Here is an 18,534-nt window from a genome sequence, read left to right on the forward strand (position 1 = left end):
AATCAAAGATTGATGTCGAATTGATTCGAAACGAAACCGCTACCTTCCTACAAACAACAATTTCAAACGGAAGATCAAAACGTGGAGCTCACGTTGGAATGTTGGCCATGGCAGGCATCGGACTTTTCGGTTCAGGCATTGCCATGGGAAGTTCTGGAGGATGCGGTCTAGCTGGTGTTTTCGGAACATGCCAAGACAAGGCCCAGACTTATGCAGCTAACATAGAACATCTGGGTACGATCACATCCATGCTCACATGTTTCGTTTCAAGAATGAATACCGTGAATAATGAAAAATTCTTTGTAGTGAAGAACAAGCTTGAAGACATCGAGAACAATCAAAAACAGATGGAGGAGACGCAGAATAAAAACTGGGAAATAATCGAACGACAATTTGAAATAATCGACCAAAACTTCCACATTTTGAGAAACTGCGACCAAATGTTATTTTCTAATCAGCAATTGAACTTTAACTACGACACAGCAGCCTCGTTATTATCACTTCTATTCGCTGACATAAAAGCTTACCGATCAGCTTTGTACACATACAGGATGAATGTCTTAAACGCGATCCCGACGATGCTTCAACATCTGCCAATTTCTTTAATTCCAAAGAAATCGCTGCTCGCGATAGTGAACTCTGTCGGTGATGAACTACATCGATCAGGAGAAAGACTCTCGCTTGCAATTCCAACTAACACTGATTTACTGTCGTACCACGACGCCAAGCTTCTTCGTGACGTTATTACAGTGGAAGAAGGGTTGATTCTCACCCTTGCCATACCATTAGCGTCTCGAACGACAGCTTTCTCGGTCTACCGAGCCCATGTTATACCAATGCCTCAGTCAGGTCCTCGGATGGCCATTAGATGGGTCGTTGAAGCCCCATATTTGGCTATATCTGAATCGAAAGAGGATACAATGACGCTCTCGCAGGAACAGTATGAAGCATGTATTGGCTCGACTAGATATAACCAGACCATGGCCTCTTACAGGAACAGACCCTCCTGCTTAGCAACCTTGCGTCTCGGATCTACACTCCGAGCAACTGAAACTTGCGACACGGAAGTCTTCTACCTACCAACCGAAGTTCAAGCAACTAACCTTGGTTATGGAATTTGGCTTTTGTTGTCGGCAACGGACAATTACGACATAACGAGTTGAGTCTTGAGCCCGCCTTAAGAGAGGAAACCCGCATCTTAAAGGGATGTAAGATTTGTCTTATAACCGTGAAATGCCAATTCCAACTTAATGTCGGGAAAAACGTGAAAATTCGTCCGGATCTTGAAGTTTGTGACTCCATGAATGCGACGTTCATCGATGTTCAGCTACCTGACCTTTTGTCAGCACTTCTTGGAACAGTGCCAGATATTAGCGAGCTACCATTCTTTGACTCCAAAACCTCAGCAGGAGTTGAACTCATCAAGAAAGTTCGAGCAGAATTAGCACAAAGTCCAAAAATTTCAACGAGTGACGACCTGATCAAAATAGCTCAACCAATTACAATGGACATGAGTTCTCTCAACCCATCTTTCAAGTCCTACTTTAATGAGTATGTACCCGCAAAGGTATCATTATCGCTCACTATCGTTGTTTTCATTGGAAGTATGATCTTACACCTGATCATGTATCTTTATCACAAATGCAAAGTAATTCGGAAATATGTCCCATCAGTTTTCAAGTTTGGTGTCGACATGCCTAATGTTCGACCAGTCATGTTCATTTACCCTCCCACGACACCCAAACAACCCAACGAAATAATACAAAAACACAGTGATTCACATGTTTTTGTCATGATGTCACGCATTGATGGACGTTTATGTCCACCATATGAAGACAAGGATCCTAACAATCCGCTTTTGATATCTCAGATCCACTTGAAATCAGACGGAAATTACCATTTGAAAACATCCCAAAACAATATAAATCAGAACACCCCAAACAACAGACAACCCTGAAGGTCTGCTTCATCAATAACTGTCTCCATTGATCCTAATCATCAAAATGATTCACGACTACACTCGCAACATGTCTCCCTACAAACCATCCCGAATGAACAACTAACTATCCAAACTGATCAACATTCACCAGCAGGTGAAAACTCCGAATCTAACCTCTAGTGCAGTGAGCTGTAAAATAAAATGTAGTATACTCTCTGACGAACACCTGCACCTTTTCCGATACAATTCTCTACAACCAGCAGCTGTCGATTAACGCAACGATCAAATATGCGATTCTGACTTGGCTCTAACACACACCAATTTTGACCCACCAAAATTACTAGTTAACTCTATGAACAACACTCGACAATTTCGATCCCCACAACTTTTACTTCAATGATATTCCCATAACCGACTTCTAGTTTTCTACAACATGTATCACTGTTACAATATGTATTCTATCAATGGCTCCTGGCATGATGGCTCGGCTTCAATTTTGACTATTTCTTATCTCAAATGATGCTATTCTCAATTATCTTCTCTACGTTTTATATCTCGACAATATTTATTGCTTTGGCACAAAAATTTTGGACAATAAAATTTTTATGTGTCCGGAAGCTTCTCTAAAGGAGGGGAGTGTGACGTTGTCTAAAGCAACATTTGAACATTTCAAATTGTATTCCAAGAAACTATCGTTAAAGACACACTACGTACTATTTATTTAAAGTAAACACTGAACCTCACCAATTGTAAACAACTAAATTAGAGAACAGATTTATCAGCTAAAGTTAAGTTGCTATTATACCGTAACTGTAAACTTGAAAGAATTGAATAAAAGGTATAAGAACAGATACTCACTTTATATTAATTTATCAGCTAGCTTGAAGATTGAAGGTTGTCGATCCACGCTTCTGGAGAACATCCTAAACTCAACATCTTCGTGCAGTAACCGCATGCAAGAAAGACCACAAAACAACTAGAAACAAGCATTACCAACCTGCAACAATACATAAATCTTGTGGCATCACAAATAACTCAAAGAAAACCTCGTCCATCGATTGTAATCTATAAAAAACTAACCATGAATGCACGCGTAGTGGAAGCGGGAAGGAAGACTTTACCATTTTAGACAGTTATTTCCTGGTTACATAGCAGTTGTTGCAGTCAATCCTGGACAAATAAACTTCTTACAATTACGCCTTTGTGTCAACGCTTTACGGTGTCTTTAGATTTTGCCTAAATCCACTAGAAAGTTTATGGACCGGATCTTTGATGCTCCGAAAAAACCACTCTGTAATTTACAAGTCCAGGAGGTACTGGTACTCCAGCTAGATTAAGAACATTTTATTTTGAAGTAAGACACATCAGAAAACTTTGTGAACTCAGAGCGAAAAGCAATTTGCGCGTACACAAATTCGAGTCTCCCATCGATAGAACCACTGGATTCGGCAGCATCTGACGCAGTGATGGGAAGGACACGTTTTGCTAGAGAGACAGCGAACAGACAAAGAATTAATGTAACTGTTTACCACAGAAATGAACATGTGAAACGCCTGTTTATTTCTGTGATCCCTATGACTGGTTGGTTGCAATCAAAACTGATGGAAAGCCAACAGCTATACCAATTGAAGATTTGTGCAATCTTGCGAGACGGCAGATTTCATTTCGAGTGTGTTGCAGGAAAGATGATCATCCAGTTGATTCAAAGAAATCAATGAAGCAGTATCCGAGAATCTAATTAATGTTCTGCCAAAAGTGACAAGCTCAACAAGCAGCCATTTGTTGAGCTTATGTGATCTTTGTTTGTATTGTGTTAACCTAGTTTGTGAGGTGATAAAACGGATAATATTACATCTTTTCATAGGCAGTGGAGTTTTCTCTGATTTTTAATCTTACATACCTATTGTATCGTTTCTCGTACAGGGAAGGCTATAATCTTATTTTTGCATCCGGAAATAAGTTTTTATTCCAAGATCTTTGTGCGATCAGCTGTCATAGTAACCACGGTTAACCCTCTCAGTTTAATGGTCATGCGAACCCGTTTTTTTAAATCAACAAACCTTTCGACAGGTGGAGTTTTGGCGCTAATCAGTCCCTAGCTTGAAGCCTTATAACAACAAAATACAAAGTTCCGCAAAAGTCTAGGCGCAGTAAAATGATCTTTCTTTTAACTTTTCTGTGCCAATTATAGAAACAATGAACTACTTACTGGGTTTGAATCTTTTTAAAACATATTTTTTGTGAGGAGCCTCAATTAATTAAATAGCCTTATGAGCCATCAATTTCAAATTACATCGCCCATCCATATTTGTTAATTGGAAAACAGCTCGCCTTGTTTTTCATTATTTTTTTTCTATTCCTGGAAATAGATTAGTAAAATTACGTCAAAGTAAAGTTCTGTTTTTTTTTGTTTTTGTGCGGACAACAGTCAGATTTTTGATGGTTCTTTTTGATATAGTAATTTTGGATTTTTTTACCACTCTCTGGTTACATTACAATAAAGGGCATACTTTCTGTTTTCGTCAGATTTTCTTGTCTGGAGATCTGGAGAGCGAACAGCTGAAACTGTTCAATGTTTGTAGATTTTTAAATCAGATCAGACTATTACCAATCATAGATTGTGACTACAGTAAACAATGTAACCCCTCGTCTCTTTGTTGTCCACACTTCTGGTTCATGGTTAAGGAAATTGAATTTGACTTCTACATGTGCTCATATATTGATAAAGTTCATTTTGAAATCAATTGTTAATATTTAAATTGTATCTATTTAATTGAATGAATCGCTTGCGAAGTTTTTTCTATCCTGTTTAATTGACCGTTATGTTCCCCGGGTTTTGGAGCATACTGAGTGGTTTAGGTATTCAAAATTGATTTGGGACTTCAAAATAATTTGTTAAGTTTGTTCTTATTTTTTCAGCGTAACAAGCAGAAATTTCAAAATCTATTTTGAAAATGCAACCTCTGTGGAACGCGTTTAATGGGCTGACATCTCGAATTGAGAGTCTTGTTTCCGAAAACAAGCTTTTGAAAAAGCGCAATCAAACTTTGGAAACTCAATTGCTACACTCTTTAAACATGGAACGAACCCAAAGCGAGAACAAGGATAGAGTTATATCTGATCTTCACAGAAAAGTCGAACAGAGAAAGGCGGAATTGAGTAATGTTAAAGTTGCCATTGATCAAGAAAAGGTTACACTTAATAGCGAAAAACATATCTTGGAAAGCCAGAAAACAGCTTTAGAGGACGAAATAGAATTGTTTAAGAAAAAATTACACAAATCCGATTTGAAGATCCTCGAATTGCAGAACGCGAACAACGCTTTGAAAGCTGAACAAAATCAGCAGAAGGTTGAGAGGAATGATTTGATTATGGAAATTGGCAATATTAAAAAGTTGATCAAAAATTTGCAGACAATTAACAGAATTAACGAGGAGACGATCACAAAGGTCAGAACCAATATATCTGAATTGACTGACGCAAACCAGCGAATATCTGACGTAGCTAAAAACTCAGAATTGGAGCGAGAGAAAACGGCGTTGGAACTAAAAGCTGCGGTAAAATCGACGAAACTGCTAGAAAGTTCTAGAAAAGCTCTGGAACGGGAATTAAACGATGTAAAGCATGAGGCAGCATCAGAGAAAAATGTGCTTGAACTAAAAATTGCTGGTCTTGAAAAGTGTTCTGCGGAGTCAAACGAGAAACTGAAGAAGGTTAATGTTGAAAACGATGCCCTTGAAGCACAGTTGCTACAAACATTTGACACTATTAGATCGATTAAACTGAAGGTTCCCTTCGAGAACATCCAACAGAGTCAGCCTAAGTGTCAAGATGAAGCAAAGAACAATTTTGAGGTGAAATGCGAAGATAGTGGAGATGATTGTGTGCAAGTTTGTGGACCTAGTGATAAGGCTACTTTACACCCAAGTCCTGCTATGAATGTCATGTAGAAGAATTAAGACATTAGGGAAAGTGTTTGCAGTTGAATTTTGTTTTTAGTTAGTTAAGCAATTTACAATTGTTACTCGATTTTTTTTGCAATTTCTTTAAATTACCACAAAACTCACCTAAAAGTATTTTGTTTTTAGATTCTTTGTTATGTGTCCGGAAAATTACGGCTATTTCATTTTATCTAATATGTGATTGCTAAACTCAAATACGACAGCCATTCTGAATAATAACGAGCTCCATCTGTCTGTGTGAACGGGAATCCTGACCTTCTGGCGATTAAGTTAACTTCAGTGCCATTGGTGTTCTTCGACAAACAAAGTGAACGTTGTTGGGATTGCAGTAAGCTGGTCACAAAAGTAATTTATTGATTGTGGTGAAGGATGAACGCGAGTAGCGGAGACCATTTGGGTCACCATTCGACCTCTAATGGTACAAGTGGGCATACTTTCTCTGGTGATATGAGATCACTAAAGAGTATTCAACTGAAGCTGGACCAACTGGTTGGCGAGTTTCACTCACCCAATAGGGAGGACGGGTTCCAGCAGATGCTCCAAAAGATGGAACAGGTTCAGACAATTTATCTGTTCATCATCTGGCATCTCAAGTAGTGCTTGGGGGGGTGCTTAAAGTTTTTGCTACGCTACTGTAGACATGCTAACGTCTTGTGTTGCGATTTGCTAAGTTTTTCCGAATGCGCGTTGGAGGCAGAAACGTTCTTATTTCCGTTAAGTTAAATTTTAATGCATGGCAGTGCTATGCAAGTCAAATGGGTTAACTTAATTCAAGCGAAATATTTATTTGGGTCCATTTCATATCTTAAATGATTTAAGACAATACCACTTCGTCAAACTATTTTTTGAACTTCGTTAAAAATAAACATTTTTCCTATCCCTCGGATACAGAAACAAATAGTAGAATAGAAACGAATAGTGAATTGGTACAAGTAAGTTGACCTCTGTGATACAATAAGTATCGACGTAGGTTGTCATTATTTTTGTAATTTCAATATGCTAAATGGTTAAATTTTACAGGTGCGCAATTGCCAACAGAGTTTGTGTATAGCCCATTTTGAAATGGAGAAGACCCTAGACAGGTCAACAGATGCCCAGACCCTGGATGACCAGTTTAGGCCATTCGATATATTATCTGGCAGACTCACAGCACTAAATGATGCAATTAAGAACCTCCATCCACACCAACAAGAGACTAATGATACTGCGACTGGAAGTGGACGCAGCACCAGCAAATACCGATAGTCCAAATAATTTGATATATTTCTTCCTTTCTATCTTATTATTGTTGCAATGTTCTTTAATTTAAGCTTCTCATAGTTCAGTTAAAAAATTTTTAAAATCGAATTTTGCATTTACCAGTGGAACACTATGTAAACTTTTCTCGATTTTTTTTTGTGTTGCAAGAACCGCCTTTTCGTTTGATTGGAGGTTAATTAATTGATTGGAATTTGAGGTAGTGATCAAACTTTTTGTCTGTAAATTTAGCAACTTCGGTGTTTTACCAATTGCATCCCCATTTTGCATTTCGTAGTTACTGTCTTTGATCACAGTGTTACTTGTTTATAGCCAGTGTTAGTGTCGGTATAGTAGAGATAATAAAAATAAAATATTAGAAGCGACCTTTTGCTTCACTCTTGTGGAATATTGAATCAGGAAGTTTGCCTTGTTTAATATAATCAGCTAATGAAAGAATACAAATTGGATGCTTTTTTGGCTGTTTGTGCTAACCTGTGATTTGTCATTTGAGCCCCCTTAGTGAACTTATTGACCCTTAAGCCACCTGTTACCAATCCCCCGCATAAGCTGGTTCCTTTAGAATGGTGTCGCGAGCAAAAGTAAAATGAAAAGCACGCCAAATTTGATCCAATTTTCGACTTTAAATAATATTGCTGGACTAACCTCTGTTAACCTATTGCCTGCCATAACCCCTCTTTCGCTGAAGGAGTTTTTGATAAAATCGATCTCCGTCGGCTATGTTTCCTCTTTTCATCCTGTTTTATACTTAAACTTTCAATTTTTTTGCATGGTTCAAGCGGATTGTCAATAGTGGCAAATGATTTTTTAAGCATGGGTTATAAGCTTAGATCTTCACTATTTCCTTAAATCTGAAAAATGTTTTCTGTTCACGTTTGGCTTTTCCAAGCTGTTTTTTTTCTTGTTTTAAATGTAGTCTTTCTTGTTTTAGGTTGTCTAAAAGAGAATTGTAGACTAAAGTTATAATAGTTTTACGCATATTTGGAGTTTAACTTTTTTGAGGTTCTAACAAAGTTTTGCTGATATTTTAAAATCATTTGTTAAATGCTCGATGTTTTTAAACACTCAAGGCCAACTTGAGGCCAGTTACGAGGTCAACTTGAGGCCTGATCGCTCCAGAAACGCGCTTAAAATAGTTGTGGGCGTGGTTTTTCAATTATTTAGGGAAGTAAATCATGATGGGATGTATCATTGATACCGATCATATATTGTCCCTGGATATCATCTTTATAATTTGTATGCGTGAAACGTTTGAACAAGTTTCATCAATCAATCTCAGAAATGTCACACTCTATTTAAAGTGGAGGTAATTGACGGCGAAGGACTTTTGCAGTCAAATTATCGTTATTTCTGTGAACTTTTTGTTTGATTACTACCTTTACTATACGACGCGTATCCTTCATAGAAAATGTTTTATGTTTTTCAAAATTCGCAATTTCGAATGCACTCGGAAAGCTATGCAAGGCACATATGTTAGAACAACTTTTGTTTTTGTGATTGAAACCATTGTTTCCACAGGTAGCACCTTGAGCTAAGGGTCTTACCTATCGCTGGATATTAGTACTAAGCTCTAATGATGTGATGCACTTGTAATTTCGCCGCCCTCTAAGAGCAGTATTCTAAGAGTCATCAGAGATCGACTATTTTTCGTCAAAACTTGGCTGGCTACTACCGCAGCCGTGAATCCCCCGATCCTTTGGGCTTAACGAACTTCTGACAGTGAAGTTATTAAAATAAAAATTATAGCGATTATGTTAGTCCTGTTGGTCTTTGTAGGACTATCGAAGAGGAGAATTATTTTCATGCAGGTTTTCTTTTAGCTGAAGCATATCTGATATAACGAATTGTGACCGCTTTCCTTTCGCACATGCTCAGTAGCTAGTAACCAATAGTGATACTCAAGTTGTAAAGGCCATTTTGAGAAATTTCGATTCCATGACATTCCCTCCTCCCTATCCAAACAGGCGCAACCTACCTACTTACCCCAACTCAAGGCTGTCCCTCCCACCCAACATACCCCATGCCAAAAATCTTCTAGTCTGTTTTGGGTAAATATTGCATTAAAAGTTAGGTTCTGTTGGTCTTTTATGCGACTTTTGGTATGAGTTCATTTTTTGTCTGGCAAATGATTTTTCGTCCTCAAAAACAAGAAATGCCGGGAGGGAGTTAAGTCCTTGAGCATTTCGCATAGAGTTTTACTAATCACTAAGTGTACAAATCACTGAAGCTGCTGAGAAGGAGAAATCTTGCTATGAGGTGCAGTTTCTTCGGTAGATTAGACCCCCGGCGGAAACTCACTCCACCGCCCCCGCTCATTCCACACCGAATACCGCATGCGTTACTAAACCGCCCCCCCCCCCCCACGAATTGTTCCCCTCTCTCTACATTAAGCTTGAGTAAGCCTTTCTAAGCCCCTCACTCCACCACTATCCAACCGCCCTCTGTTAAGGTTAAGCTGTACTCATTAGTATGAATCTAGCTATTATGGAAGCCGACTGCTCGCCAATCTTTGAGAGCAATTCGTTCGACTCTAGTCGTTTATGTTAAGTTTGAAGCGGTTGAGTTTGCTTTCCCAAACACAACTGATCAGTGTAATTCTGTAGACTTGATATTTCTATAAATTTATCCAAACGTCAATTTTGATCTTACATACTGTGGAAACGTCGGGATTGACTGTTTACAGAAATTGGATCCATTTTGCTGTCTCCGCAATCTTAGCTAGCAAAATCACTTTTACGACCCCAGTGAATTGTTTTGGCAAGAAATGTTGTACATAAGAAACATACCGCTTCATCACGAATGAAATTAGAAATTATGCATTGAATTTTGTTTTAGAATGCCTTATTAAAGTTGAAGAGTTAGCGTTTTGGCGTAGTAGTTTTGTACTCTTCAAAAATTACGGAAATGGATGCTTGAGAAGTCAGGTCGTTTTGCTAATTTAGATAGGCTTCAAGTGTCGGCTTCGTTTTAATTTTGCCTCGGTTCGTTTAATATTGCCGTTGCACTAATCAAACCGTACATGCTAAAGCTGTTGTCTAACTGTTAACGTAAATCTGGTACTTTGGGGTTGAATTAATGGCGGAATTGGTTTCAATTGGGGTTTCAAATACATTGCCGGCAGAATTTGGAAGTACCTGCAGTGATTACAACGCCACTTTGCATTACAGCAAGTTCTAAAGTAAAATTTTGTTTACTAATTGAGCTCTGAAGATGACACGGGAAAGGTCGCGAGGTAGAAAGAGAGGAACAGAAAAGTGCAACGTCTCTGCAAGGAAGTCTAAAAGTCAAGATGTACCCATCAATTATGAAGGAGGTAAATGCACTTTCAATTGAGTTTAAGTTTTAGCTTAGATTTTATTTACTACCCATTGTTAAACCATATAGAAAATTATGTTTTATGTTTTAAATGGTTGTTTTGGGTTAAATTAGGCTGGATACGACTTGAAAATAAAATGAATCGTGTTTTTTGCTCCTGAATCATGTGCAATTGAAAAGCGTGTGAGCAGTGATAGTGAAAACTAGATCTTCAATGTTTATTCACCATGCCCCCTCCCCCAAAGCCATGACCTTGTCATGAAACGTTCAAATATGCGAAGGGGAAAGGGCCCGAATTATTGTTGTGTGTGCGGCGTGCATAATAATGTAGGATGGCTATGTTATTGTGGGAGACTACAATGGGACAAAATGGCAATGTGCATTAATCGATTTAAAAACTGGTTTTTCCGTCAAAAGTAAGAGGCAGCGGAGTGAAGCAAGGAAGAGAGGGAGGAGCAGTAGGGAGGCGTGGCTCTCGTGAAGAGGGAGGGGTGGAATTAGTTGCTACCAACAAGAGTCACTCTCTGACACCCAATCGCACGGTCAGATTCAACAGGTCCACCCATGCTCCTGCTATCCATACTTTCCTCAATCTTTTTCTCTCCTCGGCGCACCTGCTGCTTTACTATCAGTAATTAGTTAATGGGAATGGCACATGATCTGCTGTATATGACCTCTGCGGGTTATTGTGTAGCTGATTGTTGAGCGCTGACTATTACAATTATTATATGCGATTGAATAGGTGCGAAATTAAAATTGTATATGGGCAAATTCTTCTGGTGCAGGGGGGGGGGTTAAAGTTAGGGTTAGGGGGTAAATTTCCAACGGTGCTGGTTAAGAATTTAATTACTGCCTTTTTCACTTGATATCAAAATGAGACAGAAGACTAGGAATATTAGAAAATGTATATTATAAATTAGTGGCACTCGCACCTGCTAATGTAAAATAAAGTAATTGCTAGCTAAGTGAGTAATGTACGGAAGTGTTGCTTTAACAAAAGTTATCCATGGGAGGGAGTTTGCAGTTTGATCTTTTTTCAAACAGGACAAAAATTAGTGACTCCTCCAGCGTCTTCCAATCTTTGGCCCCTTTGCCTAACATTGCAGCGGACGCAGTTACTAACTCCTCGGCCCCTCTAGTGCAGAGCTTGAAGGCCACCCTGGACCCCCTAAGGAGTTCTGTGCCTCAGGGACTGCCGCGGAATCGCAACTTTGCGGCAAAGTTGCCAAAAATTGAGAAATTACGCAGGAAACAGGAAGCTATCTGTGCTCTCCATTTTAGGTTGACAAGTATTCAGTTTAATTTCTTAAAACCTGCTTAGGTGAACAACAATGTTGTTCGACAATTTCGAGGAAATTATTTGATCCGAGTGACTGAATGTTCGTTTGGTTTGAATTTCATTAAGCGTGATGATTCTTTTAATTTGATACGTTTTATGTGCTTAAATTTTTCTACAAATTATTTGGGCCCGGTTGGTCTTTTTTGACGCTTGATCGTTTTTTGCGACTCGAAGAGGAGTATTGGAGAAATTCGTTTTAACAACTCAAAGATGAGCTAATGTGATTAATAGTTCTTAAACAAAGTTTTTAGCAATTATTTTGGCTCTGCTGGTCTTTTTTGTGGGATTTTTCGTACTTCGACATTTTGCAACAAAAGTAAACTTAGATGCTAATCTGCCTGTTTTTGAAGAGCGTTGTGAACTGGAGAATTACCATGAGCAAGTTGAACAGATTTCAATGTGGAAATCAACCTGCAGGTTTTTTACCGAAAACTCGAATTTTTATGTGGCTTTTCTTTCTAAGCGTTGGCAACAATTCCCTCCATTTGCAGTTTATTTATATAAAATTTACGGATTTTGGAATGTTACAGAAAATTTTAGATTATGTAATTTTGCTGTTTACGTTTGTTAGCGAGTGTTGTTTTTGTCTGACCATTTGGAATTCGCATCCTCAAAAATGGTAGAAACAAAAAGCCTGGAGTCCTTATGTCGCTAATCAAGTCTTTAAGCCTTTTCTAAGCATTCAATTCACGGAAGCTGTGTAGGACAACTTCATTTTGTGAAAAGCTGCTTTTAAAATTTTGTCCCACTCACTTCACGCCTCTTTCAACCTAAGCTCCGACTAGCTATTGACAAAGCCACCCGCTCTTCAGTCGTTTCAGAGCATTTCGCCCGCCGTTAGTTTGTTGAACTCCTTTTTTAAAAAAAATTGATGGATTGGTTCTAAAACAGAATGCAGAAGGCGATTAAGCAAGTAAAAATTAGTTGATTTTTTTGGTTTTGAAGAAAATCGAAGAGCGGAGAGAATAAAGAGTGTTGTTTTTGTTCATACTTGTCGAATTTTTGCATTGCGCGAGAAGTTGTTTGATCACAGACCGCTTCTTTAAAATGCAATTTTGAGTGTTATTCAATTTACCGTTTCAGAAGTTTTTTTCCTCTAATTTTAATTGTATTCGAGTAGTTTATGGTTGAAGATGGTATTTTAGTAGCTTTTGATGTTTTTAGAAGATAATTGTTAAAAGTTTAACCCGAATATATTGAGGAAAATAGCTTAAACTTAGTCAAATTTTGCGCCAATATTTGTCAAAAGTAATTTTTTTGCCCCTTTTGCTCTTTTTCTAAACCTTTCGCAGTAGCTTTTAATTGCTCTTGAACGAAGTTCATAACAATTATTGTAAACGCGTCGGTCTTTTTTAATGCAAAATTTTTTCTTGACCGTTTTTAAGCTTTTCTTCTAGAAAATTCTTTGGCTTCTCGTGATTTTTCGAACGCTTTCGTTCTTTATTTTTGAGTGATCTTTTGTTCGCACTCCGAAGAACTAATTTCTGGGTGTTTCTTGGAGGAAACACTACATTATTATTATTAATTAATGATTTTAACTGAACTTAATGAAATTTGAAGCTTGTTGCTAAAATAAAAACGATTGCAGCATAGCAAGAAGAAGAGACGGATAGCTTAAGGGCTAGTGCTTCAGGTGAGGGATCGTGAGGATCTTGGTTCGAGTCCCGGCGTGATCAACTGTTTTTGCATAAAGATAAAATGATCTAGGCTCCAAACCCCTGAATTGAATCGCCTCGCCCGTCTTTCAAGGGCAATTCTTCCTAAATTAGTCGGTTTATGTTTCTTGTTCATTTTGTATAGAACTCATTTCTGGGTGTTTATTGGAGGAAACACTACATTATTATTAGTTCGCTGAACTTAATGAAATTTTCGGCAAATTATTGCTGTTTAGTGCGTATTTATGCGGATTAAAACTCCTCATAAATATTATTGTAGGTCGTTTGATTAACAGCCGCAAGGCGATTGTTGGGACTATTATTGGCCGTCTCTTAGTTTGTTCAGAATTCAAAGAATTTGAAATGTATTGAGGGCGCTCTTTTTACGACTCGAACATGAGTATTGGTGGAGCGTCTTTTTCTATCGACAATTTTGTTTAGTGTATTTAAAACAGGATGTAAAAGTCAATGCTGCACGGTGAAACCGAAATGTTTAGGTCGGTGATTTCCAACGAAACGGTGATTTCCACAGAGTGATTTCGTTTTCATGACGTGTTTTTGAGAGAGAGCGAGAAAAGTAGGGGTGAAAACGGCTTTTTCGAACTTGTTCAGTTTTTATTTATAGCGATAGTTGAGACTATTATTTGCCTTCTCTTGATTTTTAATTGCGCACAGCGATAGCTGGGGCTTTTTTGGTTTTCTCCTGGTTTTTGATTTTTGTCATCTAGATTTTTTTACGCCCATATAACGTCACAATCACTTCAAATCTACTTTTTGCTAATTCGTTCATGCAATTTCAACTGAATTGCGTGCTTGACGTCATTTTTCACTCTTAGCAGAGCGAGTTTTTTTTTGGTTGTTTGCGTTATTAAATTTTTGGTCACGCATGACTTACCTCACTATCAAAATTGACTTCCTCGCTCTGAAATTGAATTTTTTTACATTAATTCAAATAGATAAGGTCAAATATGTGCGTGTCACTCAAATTGAAGGGTATTTGAGGGCAACTAATACAAGGAGCAATAATTTAAACAGATTCCTAATCAAAGTAGAACATCTCAGCATTTTTTTAAAAAGTTTTTTTGGTCTGTTTCTTTTGCTATATTTTTGAGACTGCAGGTCTATGATACTATTGCGGCTTTTTTATGGCAACTTGCCAGCTATGTTTGTCTCTTTCCGTCGTTTTTTGTTTCGAAATGGTTAGTGTTGTTTGGTAAATAGGGTATTTGTTTAGTGAGAGTTGGCTAACGGCTGGTTAATGGCTCATGGCTAAGCCGGAGGTGCGCGAAACAAGAACGAGGCTGTTTTTAGTTTTTGCCGTGCTTTTTTTAGTTTTCCCCATATTTTCGTTACAACACCATTTGATCACGCACCAGGAAATCAAAGTTAACCTCTACCAATCATCAGCTTAATTTGTTTTGTGACTTTTGGTTTCTGATTGTCTAGGTGCATCTTTTGATAAGTTGTTTGATTATCGATTATTGAACTCCTCGACAATGCCCCCTGCACTCTGATTTAACCTAAATAAAGAATTCATTGGATGTCACCCAAATTGGATACTTAAAAGGTTATGTTGGTTGAAAGACATTTTTTGAAATTGAGTTTGAAAATATGAGAATTTGACGTCTGTTTTTTATTTGTGTGGGTATTAATTTTTTTTTTACTAAGGGCCTCTATCGTCTATTTCGCTGCTATTTTTTGGCAATCCTTCGGCTATGTTCAACAGTTTGGAGCAAATTGATACATGAAAAGAAACAACTATGAAAGATGGTTCCGCTGCTGGTCAAATTTTAAGGGCGGGGAGAAGGAGGTGATCCGTTCATACCTCAAGTTTCGAGAGAGTGAGAAACTGAGGCGTGGAAGATGAGCAAAATTTTTTGTTCGTCTGGCTTTTTTATCAGTTTTTCTGGTTTTAGTTTTTCTATTTAAACGATTTCAATGGGCAATGACAACGAACAAACGATTATTCTGTTTTTAAGTTTTTGTAATTATAATGATTATTAGAAAACCTGACTGTTTTCAACTGTTTTTCTGAATTTTAGGCTATTTTAGCTTTTTTAACTTTTATTTTGATTTATTACATCAATTTGGATTTGACGAGACGATCATTGCCTGCAGTCATTTTAATTTACAAATTGATTCAAGCTTTCCTTACTTAAAGCAATTGTTTAATGAGGAATATGGCCAAAAAATGGAAGAATGTTTTTTTTCATTTTCTAATTGTTTCCTCATTTTATTCAAAATCGGAGAAGTTAGTTAACTCATTATAACCTCCGTTTTATCTGTGAGCCCTTGAGTATGGTCAAGAGAGCAAGAGCATTGTTGAATGTACGAAAGTAGGTTGTCTTTACGCTTTATTATAGGAGACTTCAGATTGATTTGAATAGCTGCGATAGTTGAGTTGCAATTATTGAACTTTTCCTGGTTCTTCGTCACCGAGTTTTTTGTTACTACATTATGACATCTGCTGTTCGTTATCTTATTCATGCCATTTCGACTCAACTTTGCGACGCGTCATTTTTTACTCTCTACTACCACCACTACTACTACTATTCTTTTGTTTTCCCTTGTAAAATTATTTATTAATAGCCGCGAAGCGATAGCAGCTTTTATTGGGGACATCGTGTTTTAATTCGTTGTCTCCATCGATGATTTTTGCGAGCATTGACTTTTTGAATTTGTGACTTCTACTGCTTTGCAGTTAAAATTTGTGAGCGTGACGTCATTTTTTCTGCTTTTAGTTCAATTGCCTGACTTACTTACCTCAAAAAATGACTTGTGAACTCATTTAATGAACTTTAAATTTTATGTACATTTAATGGTTAAAGATCAATAGTGTGTATCTAAGTAGAGCCGAACGTGTATGCCCTAGTTCTCGAGTATTAGAGTCTTGAGGTTTTGATTTTTAATATTAATTTTTGAAAAGCTCTATTATGGCTTTTTCCTTATAGAGCGAGCGTGTGTGTGTGTCATAAAAATGACAGTCCGATTCTAACCCAAAAACTCTAGTGGTCTATTAAAGGACTGTTTTTCAATCTGTCTATCTTATTTCTTTAGTTGTTTCAATTCAATGGAAGGTCACAAGCGTTTATCGCGGCTATTTTCCGGCAATCTGCCGGCTATTTTAGGTAAATTTTGCGACAGTTTTACTCCAGCACAGCGAGGGAGCGTTCAATTTGGCTTCTAAATATGGATCTTAGTATGTTTTTTATGATTGTGAAGCTTCGAGCAATTATTGTTGCTAAATTGTAGGGCAGACAGATCGAACCCTGAACAGCAAACGGGATTCAACGAAGGCGAGTTTGAAGCTATGAATCGAGCATTCAACAGGGATGTTTTGAATTTTCTCTAAAACTAAGAATCAAATTTGAATCTAAAGTCAACTTAACTCACTTCGAAATTGAAATTTAATTAGTGCCGATCTCATTACTGTTGTAATGGCTATACCCACCCATTGCACGTGCTAAGATTCAGTATCAAGTATTTTAAGCAGAGGCGAACGTATGATGTACCTTTGGGTTGTTTTACGACTTGATAATTTTCATCTCATCTAAGTTGATTGCTGGTTTTTAACAAACCCTTCCCAATATCCAATCTTCTCTCCTTTTTTTAAATTCGTCCTTGTTCTTAGAAAGCTTATACTGATTGAGAAATATTTTTGGCCACCATTTCTGTAAACACTGTTTTTGTAAATATTGTCTTTTGGGATAGTCATTTCAAAAATTGGGTAACCTAAGATCCTTTTTGGATGCATCTAGTCTGCATGCTGGTATCAAAGAGATCTATGATGAGATGCGACAGGCTGATCAAGAAGAGGATGAAAGTTGCCACGATTATGAAGTTCACGGTGATGATCTCAAGTGAATATATCCGATGATTTACCCTAGGCAGAAAACTCAGATTGCAGATGTAGTTTTCTAAGACATTTAACCCATTAAAAAGTTATTTCTCATAAAAAAATTTGTTCACATTTTAGCGAGATAAAAATTGTTTTCAACCAATATAATTTTTAATTTAATTTTGTTCTACCGCAAATTGATTTTCCAGGAAATAGTGATCAGATCAGCTAGCATAAAGTAAAATGAGGACATATATCTTTGCACACTGATAACAAATCAAATTTTTAATTGCTCTCAAACGAAGTTTAGCAATTATATTAGTCCTATTTTATGCGATTTTTAGCTTGACCGATTTTTCTTCAGACCCATTTGACTTTTCGTCCTCAAAAACGGGATAAACAGGTAGAGCCCAGAAGGTATTAACTTCTCTTAGAGCCTTTCAGCTCACTAGTCTCAAGTATGCGCATCACAGAAACCGTTTTGGAGACGTATATTTTCAATTTGACTTTTTCAATTTGTGACTTCTACTGCTTTGCAATTAAAATTTGTGTGCGTGACGTCATTTTTCTATTTTTAGGTCAATTGAGTGACTTACCTCACCAAAAAATGACTCCTGAACTCACTTAATGAACATTTGTTTTTATAAACATTTACTAGTCAAAGATCAATAGTGTGCATCTAAGTAGTGCCAAACGTATATGCCCTAATTAGAGTCTTGATTTCGAATTAATATGAGTTTTTGATTTCGAATATTTATTTTGAAAAAGCTATATTAAGGCCTTTTCCTTATCGAACGTATGTGTCATAAAAATGACAGCACGACTCTAGCCCAAGAAGTCTAGTTGTTTTTAACGGACGAGTGGTCAATCTGTCTATCGTTTTTCTTCAGTTGTTTCAATTCCATGGAAAGCCACAAGCGTCTATCGCGGCTATTTTCCGGCAATCTACCGGCTATGTTTTACTCCACCATGCAAGTTAAAAAGTTTTTATAGATCTTTTTAGCGGAACTTTGAACGCTAACGCACCATCCACTCCCAAGGAGGTCATATGCTTAGTGAATTTTTTCTAGTTTTAGGTCAATTTGATTATTTCCGTTGCTTTTGTTTACATTTTCCGTATTTTTTGCTCAAACTTATATCAATCTTGCTATATGTTAAAGAAAGGGTGAATGGTTTTATATTCAATGATAGTGGAGGGTGGCTGGACTATTTGATCCTTCTTTTTTGGC

The 18,534-nt window shown here is 37.3% G+C and overlaps 3 protein-coding genes across 5 annotated transcripts in view; all 3 read left to right on the top strand.

Annotated features, from left to right (window-relative positions):
- The window catches only part of LOC142345715 (methylcrotonoyl-CoA carboxylase subunit alpha, mitochondrial-like), a 151,540-nt gene that overhangs the window by 5,530 nt on the left and 127,476 nt on the right, over positions 1 to 18,534 (top strand). The gene's annotated exons all lie outside the window — the stretch shown is intronic.
- On the top strand, positions 6,013 to 7,248 carry LOC142345320 (uncharacterized). Its single transcript, XM_075397316.1, has 2 exons — positions 6,013 to 6,456; positions 6,922 to 7,248. The coding sequence occupies exons 1-2, from the start codon at positions 6,271 to 6,273 to the stop codon at positions 7,144 to 7,146; spliced, it is 411 nt and encodes a 136-aa protein (XP_075253431.1). The 5' UTR covers positions 6,013 to 6,270; the 3' UTR covers positions 7,147 to 7,248.
- On the top strand, positions 9,314 to 17,538 carry LOC142345321 (uncharacterized). 3 transcript variants are annotated; one of them, XM_075397317.1, is made up of 5 exons: positions 9,314 to 10,471; positions 10,891 to 11,029; positions 11,518 to 11,754; positions 16,720 to 16,795; positions 17,224 to 17,538. In XM_075397317.1, exons 1-5 carry the CDS (start codon positions 10,369 to 10,371, stop codon positions 17,329 to 17,331), a joined length of 663 nt encoding a protein of 220 aa, XP_075253432.1. In that variant the 5' UTR covers positions 9,314 to 10,368; the 3' UTR covers positions 17,332 to 17,538. The 3 variants fall into 3 exon arrangements, with proteins under 3 accessions (XP_075253432.1, XP_075253433.1, XP_075253434.1); XM_075397318.1 differs by lacking the exon at positions 16,720 to 16,795 and having other exon boundaries at positions 17,226 to 17,538; XM_075397319.1 differs by lacking the exon at positions 11,518 to 11,754.

Source organism: Convolutriloba macropyga, chromosome 9 (genome assembly GCF_964194025.1).
Source record: "Convolutriloba macropyga chromosome 9, txConMacr16.3, whole genome shotgun sequence".
NCBI classification, from domain to species: Eukaryota; Metazoa; Xenacoelomorpha; order Acoela; family Convolutidae; genus Convolutriloba; species Convolutriloba macropyga.

Bases quoted from the DNA above. Each gene is read 5' to 3' on its own strand.
- LOC142345321 (XM_075397317.1), top strand. From the start codon at position 10,369: ATGACACGGGAAAGGTCGCGAGGTAGAAAGAGAGGAACAGAAAAGTGC. The intron at 11,755-16,719 runs GTTGACAAGTAT...GCTAAATTGTAG, and splicing joins ATCTGTGCTCTCCATTTTAG to GGCAGACAGATCGAACCCTG. The intron at 16,796-17,223 runs AGGGATGTTTTG...TTGGATGCATCT, and splicing joins CTATGAATCGAGCATTCAAC to AGTCTGCATGCTGGTATCAA.
- LOC142345320 (XM_075397316.1), top strand. From the start codon at position 6,271: ATGAACGCGAGTAGCGGAGACCATTTGGGTCACCATTCGACCTCTAAT. The intron at 6,457-6,921 runs GTTCAGACAATT...TAAATTTTACAG, and splicing joins TGCTCCAAAAGATGGAACAG to GTGCGCAATTGCCAACAGAG.